The sequence below is a fragment of the Tachypleus tridentatus genome, chromosome 9 (assembly GCF_004210375.1).
Source record: "Tachypleus tridentatus isolate NWPU-2018 chromosome 9, ASM421037v1, whole genome shotgun sequence".
NCBI lineage: Eukaryota > Metazoa > Arthropoda > Merostomata > Xiphosura > Limulidae > Tachypleus > Tachypleus tridentatus.
The window spans coordinates 56,521,670-56,534,895 of NC_134833.1; the positions used below are offsets into that span (position 1 = coordinate 56,521,670).

The 13,226-nt window shown below is 36.2% G+C and overlaps 1 protein-coding gene across 13 annotated transcripts in view; it reads left to right on the top strand.

Moving 5' to 3' along the window:
* Window positions 1-4,931: 4,931 nt before the first annotated feature.
* The window catches only part of LOC143225282 (upstream stimulatory factor-like), a 45,296-nt gene continuing 37,001 nt past the window's right edge, over window positions 4,932-13,226 (top strand). For 4 of the 13 annotated variants that reach the window (XM_076454394.1, XM_076454399.1, XM_076454400.1 and 1 more), the window contains exons 1-3: window positions 4,950-5,090; window positions 7,559-7,691; window positions 8,020-8,081. In XM_076454394.1, the coding sequence (XP_076310509.1) occupies window positions 7,648-7,691; window positions 8,020-8,081 (106 nt within the window). In that variant the 5' untranslated portion in view covers window positions 4,950-5,090; window positions 7,559-7,647. Of the gene's footprint in view, window positions 5,091-7,531; window positions 7,692-8,019; window positions 8,082-13,226 lie in introns of all 13 variants that reach the window. The other 9 variants (XM_076454402.1, XM_076454403.1, XM_076454396.1 and 6 more) reach the window with 6 other exon arrangements.

Below are 13,226 nucleotides of genomic sequence, written 5' to 3' on the forward strand. Positions count from 1 at the left end.
CATACATGACACTTGCTTTTGATTGGACCAAAGCTATATTCCTTTCTCTGTATTGATGACAAGGCAAGTATACAATTAGGTTTAATAGAAGCCAATCACCTATCTCCATGCATGTCAAATGCAAAGTAAATATACCGGATCACAACTACGTCTTTCCTGAGACTGCGTCCTTATTATATTACAATATTTATTCGGTTTCACTAATTAAAGTATAAGCAGTACTCCTTATCCGAACAGTTACTAAACTGAAACAAAATTAAGAAGATGGTTACATTCATTCTAAGCTTATTAAGAAACCATTGGGAAATTTAAAGAAAAATAAATCATCTAGACCAGATAATGTTTACCAAAGGGTTTTGAAAAGATTAATAATTGGATATCTAAGAAACTTGCTTTTAGATACCAAAAGATGAGAAGGTGGCTCATGTTACTTCTTTTTTCAAGGGTGGCCATAAAATTTGTCTCAGTAATTATAGGCGTAGTAGTCGTATACCAGTGGTGGGTATAGGTTTGAGATTATAGATACAATTTTGGACTGCATCTGCAGAAATAATGAGTTTAAGGAAGTTATAATGTCAATGTATAGGTCATTGGTTATGACACAATTGTGTTTAGTCTTAGGTTCCTTACCTCAAAAAGAACTTTGAATTTTTGGAAGAGTTAATAGGATGATACCTGGGATGGAGATATTATCATACGAAGATTATATAAGATCACTAAACTTCTTTTCAGTTGAAAAGAGAATAATTAGAGGGAATTTAATTGAAGTGTATAAGATTGTTAAAGGGATTGATACTGTTGATGCATAATTTCTTTTTCGTGTTTTGTGTTAAGAATGGTAAGACTAAAAGTAATTTAAGTAAAACAGATTGCTTTTGAATGTAGTAGACGCTGTTAATTTCAGGGAATTTAAGTAAAAGATTAAAAAATATTTTAACAAAAACAGCTGGCTTTGAGTTTTTAGCGTTTAGTATGATTAGGGAATAAGATAGCCTAAGTGGACCACAAATTCCCTTGTTGCCCTACAAAGTTATGTTAACTCATCCACTACTCATTACGACTAATTTCAATGTCACAAGTTGGATGTGTACTTGTCAGTTACTTATGCATCTGATTCCTCGGCTTATAACACAGTTGAAAGCCATATGGCAACACTTAACTCTGTGCTTTTCAGCCTTATCTTACCATTGCATATAGTAGTAACCTTGATTATTTTGAAAAATCAATGATGTTGAGATGGAGAAGAATGTTGGATAAATATTGGCCAAAGTTTGGACGGGAATGGTTCTCAATCATTATACTATGACAGCAGAATCTACCTCTGTGGAATATTAAAGATACCGAGAGCCATTGATATATTGAGCTGCACAACACGTTCAACAATCTCAATATTTGTTATGTCGTCAAGTCTTTATCATTCATATACTTATCAAGCTTTCTTTTAAACTCACTTAAATTTACAGACTTCGGATGTTGTGAAACAGTTTCAGCAGAAGATGACTCCAACCTTTCAAAATTTATACTTGTGTTCCCTACTCCTAGTATCTTCACTGTTAAGTATGTAGGAAGATGATGCATCAGCACTATCAATTTCCTTTGTAATCTTGAACACTTTAATCAGATCTTCCTCACTCTTCTTTTTTTTAAGAGAAAATAACTTGAAAGATTTCAACCTCTCCTCTTATGACAATCCCTCCACTCAAGGTATCATTCTAATAATCCTTTTCTGCGTTTTTTCAACAATGCAAGGTCTTTCTTAGGGTAAGAATCCCCAAACTGAACACTATGTTACAAATTTGGCTTGACCAGTGACCTATACAAGGAAATTATAACCTCTTTAGATTTGTATTCAATATTTCAATAGGTAAAACTTGAAATCCAGTTTGCCCTATCACTAACAACAGCACAATGTTTGGATGGCTTTAGAGATTGATTAACTATTACACCAATACTCCTTTTTTTCATGACACAATTAAGGTTATTCCTATCTAAATTATACTTATAAATCAAATTATGATAACCAACAAGCATTAGTTTGTATGTATTATAATTAAAACTCTTTTGCCTTTTATTTGCGCAACTCGCCAAATGATCCACATCCTTTGTAAATTAGCAGCATCCTCTTCACAGTTAGCAACAAATAAGACCTTAATATCATCTGCAAATAAGTGGTTTTAGAAAAAACACGTAGGTTCAAAATATCGGCCTTTTTTCTTTCACCTCTCGAAAGGATAAGGGTTACAAGGCTTATATTAATTTCTATTCTACAAATTTAGGCAAATTATTGACCATTCTTTAATCTATGTCATTGATACATTGATAATGACATTTTTGTCACCTACTTAAAATTAATAAAGCCACCCCACACCCGAATGGGTCAGCAGTAAGAATACTTACCCAAATTGCTAAAATCCTTGATTCTATCCCCGTGGCACGCAAAGATCAGCTAGTGATGTACTAAACCAGTGATACCCAAAGTCTGGCCCGCGATGTCCAACGAGAAAGTCAAACACAGAGAGTTCGCGCGCTGAGATTAAGCGCTATTGAATAATATGCATTAGATTACATATTGTATGGTTCCATATTTGTGTCGAGCTATAAAGAAAATTCATCATTGGTGCAATGACGTAATAGTTCGGTAATTACGAAACCTCACGCGTTCCAATTGTTCTTCGAAGTTTACTTACGAGGCCTATTTTGAAAAAATGGCAGCTAATCGTAAAAGAAAAGTTGACGACGAAAACCGGCAGTTTAATGATGATTGGACTGCGTAATACTGTTTTGTTCAACAACAGAAGAACGTGATTTGTCTGCTGTGTTATTCGACAGTAGCAGTGGCGAAGGCATCCAATATAAAGCGTCATCATGAGTCGAAGCATAAAAATTTCCACAACGTTGTCGGTGATGAACGAACAGCTCGAATTGAATCTCTGCGGCGGTCGCTGAAACACCAGCAGAACGTTTTCTCAAAGCAGTTAGAAGATTTAGGTGCAGCATGTGAGGTCAGTTACAATATTTCGTTGATGGTAGCGAAATCTGGTCGACCATTCACTGATGGTGATTTTGTCAAGCAATGTATGATTACTGCATCGGAAAAGTTGTGTCCGGTAGCAGTTCGCAAGCTACAGACGGTGGTTTTGAATCGTATGACAGTTCAACGAAAATTTTTACACCTTTCAGCAGAGGTGACAAGGCAGCTTACAAATAAAGCAGCCAACTTTGTCTACTTCTCTTTGGCAGCAGACGAGTCGACTGACATCAGTTCAACAGCACAGCTACTAGTTTTTGTTCGTGGTGTGTCGTCATCGTTTGATATCACAGATAAACTAATTGGCATGGGTTCCATGAAGGGTCAAACAACTGTGTCTGCTCTATTCCAGGAGACAATACGACTGTGTAGTAGTGTTTCATTGGATTTCACGAAACTGGTAAGTGTGACAACTAATGGAGCACCAGCCATGATCGGAGAAAGTAGCGGGCTGGTAACACTGTTGATGAAGCATCGAGGAAAGCAGAACAGACAGTTGGTGAAGTTGCACTGTATTATTCACCAACAGAACCTGTGCACTAAAGAACTTGGTTTTCAGGCAATGGGTTTTGTATACGAAACCCATTAATTTTATCAAATCACGAGGGCTCAGTCAACGTCAGTTTCGAAGTCTTCTTGAAGAAATTGATTCAGACTATCATGAGCTTGTGTATCAATGTGAAATACGCTGGCTGAGTCGAGGAAAGATGCTCAGAAGATTCTGGGAGTTGATTGATGAGGGGATAGAATTCCTCAGAAGCAAGAACAAAGACACAGAAGTGATTTCCATCACTGATCCAGCAAGGCAAGCTGATTTGACCTTTCTGGTCGACATGACACAACACTTGAATAATCTGAATTTGAAGTTGCAAGGCAAAAATCAGCTTGTCTGTCAGCTTGCAAATCACGTCTCAGCTTTCAGGACGAAATTGCAGTTGTTCCAGCAGCAAACAGCATCAGGCAACTTTGTGCACTTTCCCACTTTTCAGTCACAGCTACAGTAGAATCAGGACATTGACACACAAGTTTATGTTGGGAAGCTAGATACCTTGATTCAATCCTTCAACTCACGGTTTCATGACTTTGAAGAATTCAGATTGTTGATGAAACTTTTTGCTGATCCGTTCAGTGTGCCAGTGGATGACTTGTCAGCAGAATATCAGCTCGAACTTTCTGATCTCCAGGCATCTGATGAACTCAGTGCTATTTACCGAGAAAACAGATTGCTTGACTTCTACAAAACGTTGCCTGATACATTTGCTAATCTGAATGAGAACGCACTTGTCCACACCAGCATGTTTGGCAGCACGTACTGCTGCGAACAGGCTTTCTCGCATACGAAACTGAACAAAAACAACACTCGCAATCAGCTGACTGATAATCATCTGGAAGCAGTCTTGCGTCTCTCAACGTCAAACATCAAGCCGGACATTTCTAAGCTCGTAGATGACATGCAGCACCATCCATCTCACTGACTTTGTGACAGTTGACGTATCATAACATTTCTTAGAATAATGTGCAAACTCTTTGATGTAATCGTTATTTGTGTGTTCTTAAATGTGATGTCCATCTTGTGTGAAACAACTGAGGGACGATTTTAATCTTCACTTTTTTGTAGCCCCCAACGGTTACGAGAAGTTTATTTGTGGCCCCTGACTCAAAAAGTTTGTGCACCACTGTACTAAACAAACAAAACCTCATAAAGGGTATATACTAGACGTTTAACTTAAAATCTTTATCAAATTAAGTTTTAATCCTTATGTGTTTCTTTTATGTTCTGTTACTGTTGTTTAACTTAGACGTTAAACAAGAAATTTACAATTATTTATGATACCAATATTTTGTAAATTTTGTGTCGAGGATGCACTAAACCGGATATGGCGAATGAATAATTACAACAACCTTTTCATCGTGAAGATATCCGCCATTTTGTCACATGCTCATTTTCACAACTCACATGACCCAATATTTGGCCCCGTGATCAAGTGTGTTGCGCTTCCTAGCAAATTCAAAACATTTGGGACAAGCACATGGATATGTTAGATCACCCCTTAGATACCAGGTAAAAACTAGTATAACTTGTAAATGGATTACCCTTCAAACTTCTATGAGCTTTCTACATTACTGAATTATACTAATTGTATCACTTAACTTCGTAAACATGTACATGTAGAAGTCGGCCTTGTTTTTATTAGTATTGCAGTTAGAGGCTCGCGTCTAGCTTCTCACTCATGCTATTATTCCTATTACTAGTAGTAGTGTTATTAATATTACTGCTAGTACGTAGTACTAAATATGTACTAAATTCGTTAGACGTTTTGTTAGAGCTTTGAATTACAACTGCTGAACCTTATTCTTATCTAGCTGTTCAGGTTAAAATAGTCATTTTTTGATTAAACTTTTGAGTTTTATTTTTAAGTTCAATATTATTAATGATCATTAATACATAAATATTAGGACCAATGAACGATAACAATATCAATATCATGACATTATCATTGATAATCATTATAAATATCAATATTATAGATGAGTAAGATGAAGTACCAGTATTGCAACAGGTAGTTATAATAGTTACCAAAGTTATTATAATGTATATTGGAAAGTTTATATCATTGTCATTGGATTATGTGTTTTTCATATTATGTTTACTTCAAAATCTAATTCTAAGTTTATCAATGCAAAGGAATACCTAATATTGTAAATTTGAATAAATATAACATAGTAATTTAGAAATATTAAATCTGTATTAATAACACACATTAACAGCAACACATCAAAATCTAAAGTAATTTTATGGAGTATATAATGTTTATTTTGGAGAGAAAAAATCATTTTCTGAATGTATTTTGAGAAAGCTTTGCTTAAAAAAATGAATCTTATTTTCCAGTTATTAATGAGATATATTCATAAATTAGAATATTTCTAAAATACAGAAAATTAACTATTTGTATGAGTATTGTGTGTTTGTCATTCTTTAAAAATAGTTTTGATAATAAAACATTTGTAAAGTGTAGGAACATGACTTCACATCACTGAAGCAATTGCTACTTTTATATTTAAATATATGTATTTAGTAAATCTAAAAATAATTCAATTAATTGTTACATTGTAATAATACAAACTTTCACAAATTAAAATTTTGTCAAGGTTTTTAATACTTGTGTATGTTGCTCCAAATATTCAAATTATCAACACCAACCTTTTCAGTCTAAAAGTAAATAATTATTTCTTAGGTTAACAGTTTAATCAAGTTATTGCCTAATTCTTCTCAGGGAAATGCGTCACTGTTTAAGCATTTTCAGTTGGAGCTGCATCTATGATAAGTAGTAGTTGGGAGTTCACAGCTGTCTTTGTTACAGTCATCCTTGTCTTTTTTTAAAAAAATATATTGATTCAATTTTGAAAGTCTATAAAATCCAGGGTTATTGAAACTACTGGTGATGGCAACTCAATATATAAGTTAACCACAATTGTTGAAAACATCTCTTAAATGGAGTATGGCCTATCTGTTCAAAATCTTAAACTTTTGTTCTATGACCATGAGGATATAGTACAAAGAAACTTGAGGCCTTTATCCTGTTTATTCCTATGAAGTTAATTGATTAAAGCTCAGTAATTTCAATTTTTATCCTTCTTTGTTTCAGAATGAAATAAGAGACCTTAACATATCCCTGTAAGATAACATTTTTATCCTAGAAATCAACATAGTAACTTTTTTATGAACCCTTTCCAATAAGTCAATATATTTTTTAAGATAAGGAGACTAAAATTGTTCAGAATATAATGAGTGAGGACTATCAAGTGTTCATAATCTTTTTTTGATTTGTAATACATCCTAAAATTCTGTTAGCTTTACTATTTGCAATGGAGCATTGCTTTGGTATTTGAGTGACTTATCTACCAATTTGCTGAAGTCTTTTCCTTGCGTGAGTGATATACCTCAGTTGATATTTTCTAAATTATAGGTGTGATATACATTATGACAATGTGAACACATTACCATGTATTCATAATTAAAGGTCACTTGCTAAATATTTGTCCAACCTGCCAGTTGATCATGTCTTAAACATCATTAATAAAATTAAAAAATACCCAATAGTGTAATTATCATTAAAGTTTATAGTTTATGTCCCTAACAATATACATATGAATAAGGAAAAAGTAACAATCTTCAAGACTCACCAGTGGTAACAATGGTTCAACATTTTGCTCACTATCATCTGGCCATCCTGTGGCCCAATTAACTAATCCTTCTGATATGATTTTCTCAGCTATTTTTTATGTGCCAGCTTATCAAAAGTTTTTTTTAAAAATCTAAGTACTGCAAGTCTACGCCCTTTCAAACATTGAGGTGACAAATGAAGGAGATAAATGATTAAGAAGGAAAGAATTCTCTTTTGTGAATCCATGTTAATTTTCTCTTATGGATATTATATTTCACCAAATGAATTTTGAGAGCTGCTTTTATCAGACTCTAGATTTTTTTTTCCACTACAAAAGTATGATTAACAGCCATGAAATTTCCAGTGCAACTCTTATTTGAAAACAAGGGTAACATTAGCAACTCTTTTAATTCCCAAACACCTGTATCCTGCCTGTTGATCTACCAAAAATGAATGACTTGCATATCTGAAAAGAAAAACTATTTTGTGAAAGGAATGTAAGTATCTATTGGAAATATGTTTTCATTGTAGGAAAATGTTAATTATTTGCCTATATTGGATAGCCAGCACTGTAACCTGTTTTGGATTTCATTAAAAATTATATAAATATTAATGTAATTTCCTTTTTGTGTGTTGTTTACCATTATGAAACTTTTTTTACACTGTTTGAAAGTTTTCCTTAATGTTTCAAAAAACATTGTTTTACTGGTTTGTATGTTCATTTGGATTAAACACATAGTTATCTTCACATTAATTTGTACTTATATTTAAAAAGCATATAAACATAAAACAAACCATAATATTCAGTTGTTTTGGCTCTTTCAGCAGAGGGGAACAGGTAAATGATTCAGGGGCATCTGATGATACCTCACACATACCAGCTGATGGTAAGCTCTATAATTTTGCTAAATGTAACTACCTAAATAAGTTATTTACTGTTTAACATAAAATCTTGTTATACTCTCGTCTACAGGTACTATTATTTTTTATGAAGAGTAAAGTGACAAAAGAAAAATTAATGTTTTGAACATGTTGATTATATACACATTGACAAGACCTTGTATATTTAAAAATATATATTTATTTAATAGAGTTTCTTCTTAAATATACCTTTTCTGTGTATAAACCAGGGAATTGTGATACAGTATTAATAAACTGAAATCTCATTCTGTCTAATATTTGTTATACCTTCAATATGCTATACAAAGTTTGTTCTCCATAATTCTTTCTTTTTTTAGCCTTGAACATGTGATTTTCAGTGTTGTGGTAGTTACAAACATTTTTCCAGGGTAAGCTGTGACATTTCAACAGTTTCAGTGTTTCTTTGACACCATTATTTCAATACTTACTTGGTCTTCCACTGTTTCCTGTTCGTTGTAAATTGTATATTCTTGCCAGTAAATGTTTTGGACTCATTTGCACAAAGTGGCTGAACAATTTCAATCTATTTGTGTGTGATTGAGTACTGATACCACTCCAAGATATTGTCTAACTATTTTGTTTCTTTCTTTAGCTCCCCTCGGTGTGGATTCCTGTACATGATGAAGGGACCTCCCAGAGAAGGTGCTGATCTTTCAGTTTACCTCCTATGGGATCTAAACATCCACCCACGTGTTTGCCATGCATGGTGACCCATGAAGGGGAGGATATGATCCTGGTAGTTGAGGGGTCCAACCTTAACTCACCTCTTTGGCCTTGAATTCCTGTAGACGGGTGACCTTGGAGTGGCCCCCTTGGGTCATTCGGCTGGTCCACTTGGGCTAGGGTCAACCATGTACCAGTGTTGGATGTTCTTAGCAGGTGTTGTGGACATTGTATCTGATGCTGGTGTTTGGGTATAGTGCTCAAGAAACACTGGCATTACTGCAGTGTCCTTGTTTGGCATTGTAGTGTGTCCCCTCTTAGGGCTTCATGGTGGGTGGAGTCAGTGAGCACTGAAATTTCTCTTTTTTTTATTATGGATTCTTCAAATAAAAACTTAAATAAAATAGTGAAAAAACAGTCAGTAGGTAAACGACCATGACTTGATGATTTTGAGCAGCAATTTTCAACATCTGTGACACTTGTTGTCACCCTCATTTCCTTGTACTACATTCTCTTTCAGACAAACCTTTAGGGCAGATGTCTTCCTTTTTCATTGAGAAGTGACTAGAGGGACTTGCTGGCTCTTTACAGTCCATAAAGAAGCTTTGCTCTGGTGACATATTGGTGGAAACATCCACATCTCAACACACTGAACTCTTATTGCATTTGAAGGCAATTGGGGATATACCTGTTGAGGTTACACCTCATGCTACTTTGAATTCATCATGAAGAGTTATTGTTGAGAGGGATTTGAAGAACATCCCAGAGTTATAGATTCTCACTGGTTTCTCCATCTCCACTGCAAAGATGGAATTATGGTGCTGACCAATGTTCTCATTCTGACATTTACATCACCATGTCCATCTGCCACCATCAAGGCACGTTATTTTAATTATAGGGTTTAGCCATACATTCCAAATCCTCTCAGATGTTTCCAGTGTCAGTGGTTCAGTCACTCGAAGGCATTCTGACGTGGTTCCTTGACGTGTGCTCATTACAAGGACAAAGACCACGATGCCTGCGAATGTGAAACGGACCCTCATTGCATCAGTTGCAATGGAACTCACCCGTCCTACTTTCATTCTTGCTCTAAATGGTTGGAAGAAAAAAGGTGCAGTATTTGAAAACATTACTTACCCTGAGGCTCGCAAGTTACTGTCCGCCACTTCATCTCAGATTTTTCCTGCTACACTTCGTTCCACTACTACACTGGGAGTGCAGATGAATCTCTCTGTACCTCCAAAAAATCATTCTCAAACCAAAGGAAAAGTATTTTGACCTCCATGGTTAAAAAAGTTGATGAATCAACTTCCACACCCACTTCTGTCCCTAACATACATTCCAACAAATTCCAAGATCCACTTCCTTTGGTTCCAGGTACAGGCATTTTCATGGGTTTATCTTATTCTCCCTCCCAAGATGCACAATGATCATTCATTCATGTCTTCAGTCACTGGAATCCTCTTCCAACTGCAAAGACCTGCCCAGTCGACTAAGGGCAGGATGCATGGAGGTCGAAAGACCTCCATCAAATAAAGACAGTAAAGAAGAAAGACATGGTCATAAACAGAAAGGTTCTCCACACAATGTACCTACACATAAATAAAAATGGCCACCTTGATACAATGGAACTGTTGAGGTTTATGTTTTAACCTGGATGACATCAAATCATTGATTGCTTCCTACCATCCTGTATGTCTTTCCTTACAGGAAACATTTTTGAAACTTGCCAATACAGTCACCTTTTGGAGGTTTTCTTTGTACAGAAATGACAGGCTGTGTGATGGACGAGTGCATGGAGGGGTGGCACTGTTAGTTGATCAGCATGTGCCCACCCTGTCTTTGCCACTCAACATACGCTTGGAGGCAGTAGACATCTATATTTCCTTGGGTCGTACCATCACTGTTTGTTCTTTCTACCTGCCACTTGGAGAGATCTATTATCAATCAAACCTTGATGCTCTCATTTAACAGTTGCTGTCTCCATTTTTAATTCTGGGGGACTTTAATGGACATCATCCCCTCTGAGGAAGTAGTGATATTGATGGGAGGGGTTGCTCCATAGAACATGTGCTCTCTGATCACAATCTTTCTCTTTTCAATAGTGATTCTTATACTTATTTTCATGCACCTAGTCAGTTATTTACTACTATTGATCTCTCAATCTGTTCCCCTTCACTATTCTCCCACTTTTCATGGAGGTTTGACAATAATTCATGAGGCAGTGATAATTTTCCTATAATTTTAAGAGAGACTGGCTGTGGTTTATGCCACCCGACCTGTATGCTGTAGTGGAAGCTGGATGAAGCAAAATGGCCCTCTTTCACTTCATTGTGCTATCGTCTGTAAGCCATCAATACCCGACTGTGTGGCAGCAGTAACTGACTGTATTATACAGGCAGCTGTTCAATCTATTCCTAAAGCCTCGACACATTTTCCATGATATCCTCGTCCATGATAAAATCCTGTTTGCCACATGGCATGGAAGGCTCAAAAACAGGCCTAGGACACTTTTCACAAGTATCCCACATTCTCACAGTGCATCGCTTTCCAGCAGGCCTGAGCACATGCTAGGTGGGTAAGACATCAAAGCCAGAAGGAATCTTATATTATGTTCACAACAAGCATATCTTCTACCACTAGTTCCAAATTTATATGGGAAAGGATTCGAAGGGTCAGTGGGTAATATAATTCTGTCCCCCTCTTGATCGTACTATCTGATGGCCAGGAAGTAGCCTATATCTGGAGCAGCACCGATACTCTAGGTGAAAGCTTTTGCTGGGTATCTAGCATTTCTGCTTCTTCCTCCACCTTCTTAGTCATCAAGACTTGGGCAGTGGGATCACCCCCTTCCTTTTGAGCTGGTTGTTTTTAGGACTATAATCATCCCTTTACACTGGTGGAACTTGAACTTGAACAGTACATCAGTTGGGCCTGATGATGTACACTATGAAATGCTGCACCATCTATCTCCTGCTTCTCTTGCTATTCTTCTGATTGCTTTTAACTGAATCTGGCAGGAGAATGTTTTTCCTGATGCCTAATACCAGGCTGTTGTCCTACCTTTTTTTAAGCCTGGGAAGGATCTCGAGATTCCTTCAAACTACTGTCCAATTGCTTTGATGAGCTGTCTATGTAATACCTTAGAGAGGATGGTTAATGCTCGTTTTCTTTGGTTTCTCAAATGAAACAACTTCCTCTTGCCACTCAGTGTAGGTTCCGATGACAGTGCTCCACCATGGACTACCTGATTTGACTTGAAACATCCATCATATATGCCTTTTTCAAAGAACATCTTGTATCAGTATTCTTTGACATTGAGAAGGCTTATGGTACAACATGGAGGTATGGCATTTTGTGAAAACTCCATATATATATGGGTTGCGTGAATATTTGCCCATTTTCATAAAAAAGTTTTAATAAACAAGCAATTCTAAGTTTGTGTAGGTTCGACACTTTCCCGGTTTTTTCTCCAGCAACTTGGAGTTCCTCAGGGCTGTATTTTGAGTGTTACACTTTTCAGTATAAAGATTAATGATATGCCATTATTAAACAACTCTCTCTTCCTGTTGCAAATGAGCTCTATGCTGACAATTTTCACTTTTCATGTCAGTTGTCAAACATGAGGTATATTGAGTGGCAGCTTCAGACTGCCCTCAGTCATTTACTGAAGTGGACCACAGCAAACAGCTTTAACTTCTCTCTCTCTAAAATCATTTGCATGCACTTTATCCATCTCTATGGTATTCAACCTGATCCTGAACTTCGTATTGGTGAAGTTGTACTGCCTGTGGTCCCTGAGACAAAGTTGTTGGGGCTTATCTCTGACTGTAGCTGACCTTTATACCACACATCAAGCAGCTATGGATCAAATGTACATGAGCACTGAACATCCTCCATGTCCTCTCTTCCAGCAGTTGGGAAGCGGATCGATGTTCTATGCTAAAGATATATCACGCTCTTATTCAATCAAAACTCGACCATGGATCACTAGTCTACGGCTCTACTAGGACCTCAGCCTTAAAGATACTGGACCCCATTCATTATCAAGGACTTTAATTCTGCACCAGGGATTTCCACAATTCCCCATTTCAGAGCTTATGCACAGAGTCTCATGAACCTTCTTTGCACCTTTTTTGTGTTAAACATTATCATGTGACCAAAGATTTTCAGTTGTTGTACAGTGTGTCAGGAAACTTAAAATAAGCAAAGATTTTCAGTTGTTGTACAGTGTGTCAGGAAACTTAAAATAAGCAAAGATTTTCAGTTGTTGTACAGTGTGTCAGGAAACTTAAAATAAGCAAAGATTTTCAGTTGTTGTACAGTGTGTCAGGAAACTTAAAATAAGCAAAGATTTTCAGTTGTTGTACAGTGTGTCAGGAAACTTAAAATAAGCAAAGATTTTCAGTTGTTGTACAGTGTGTCAGGAAACTTAAAATAAGCAAAGA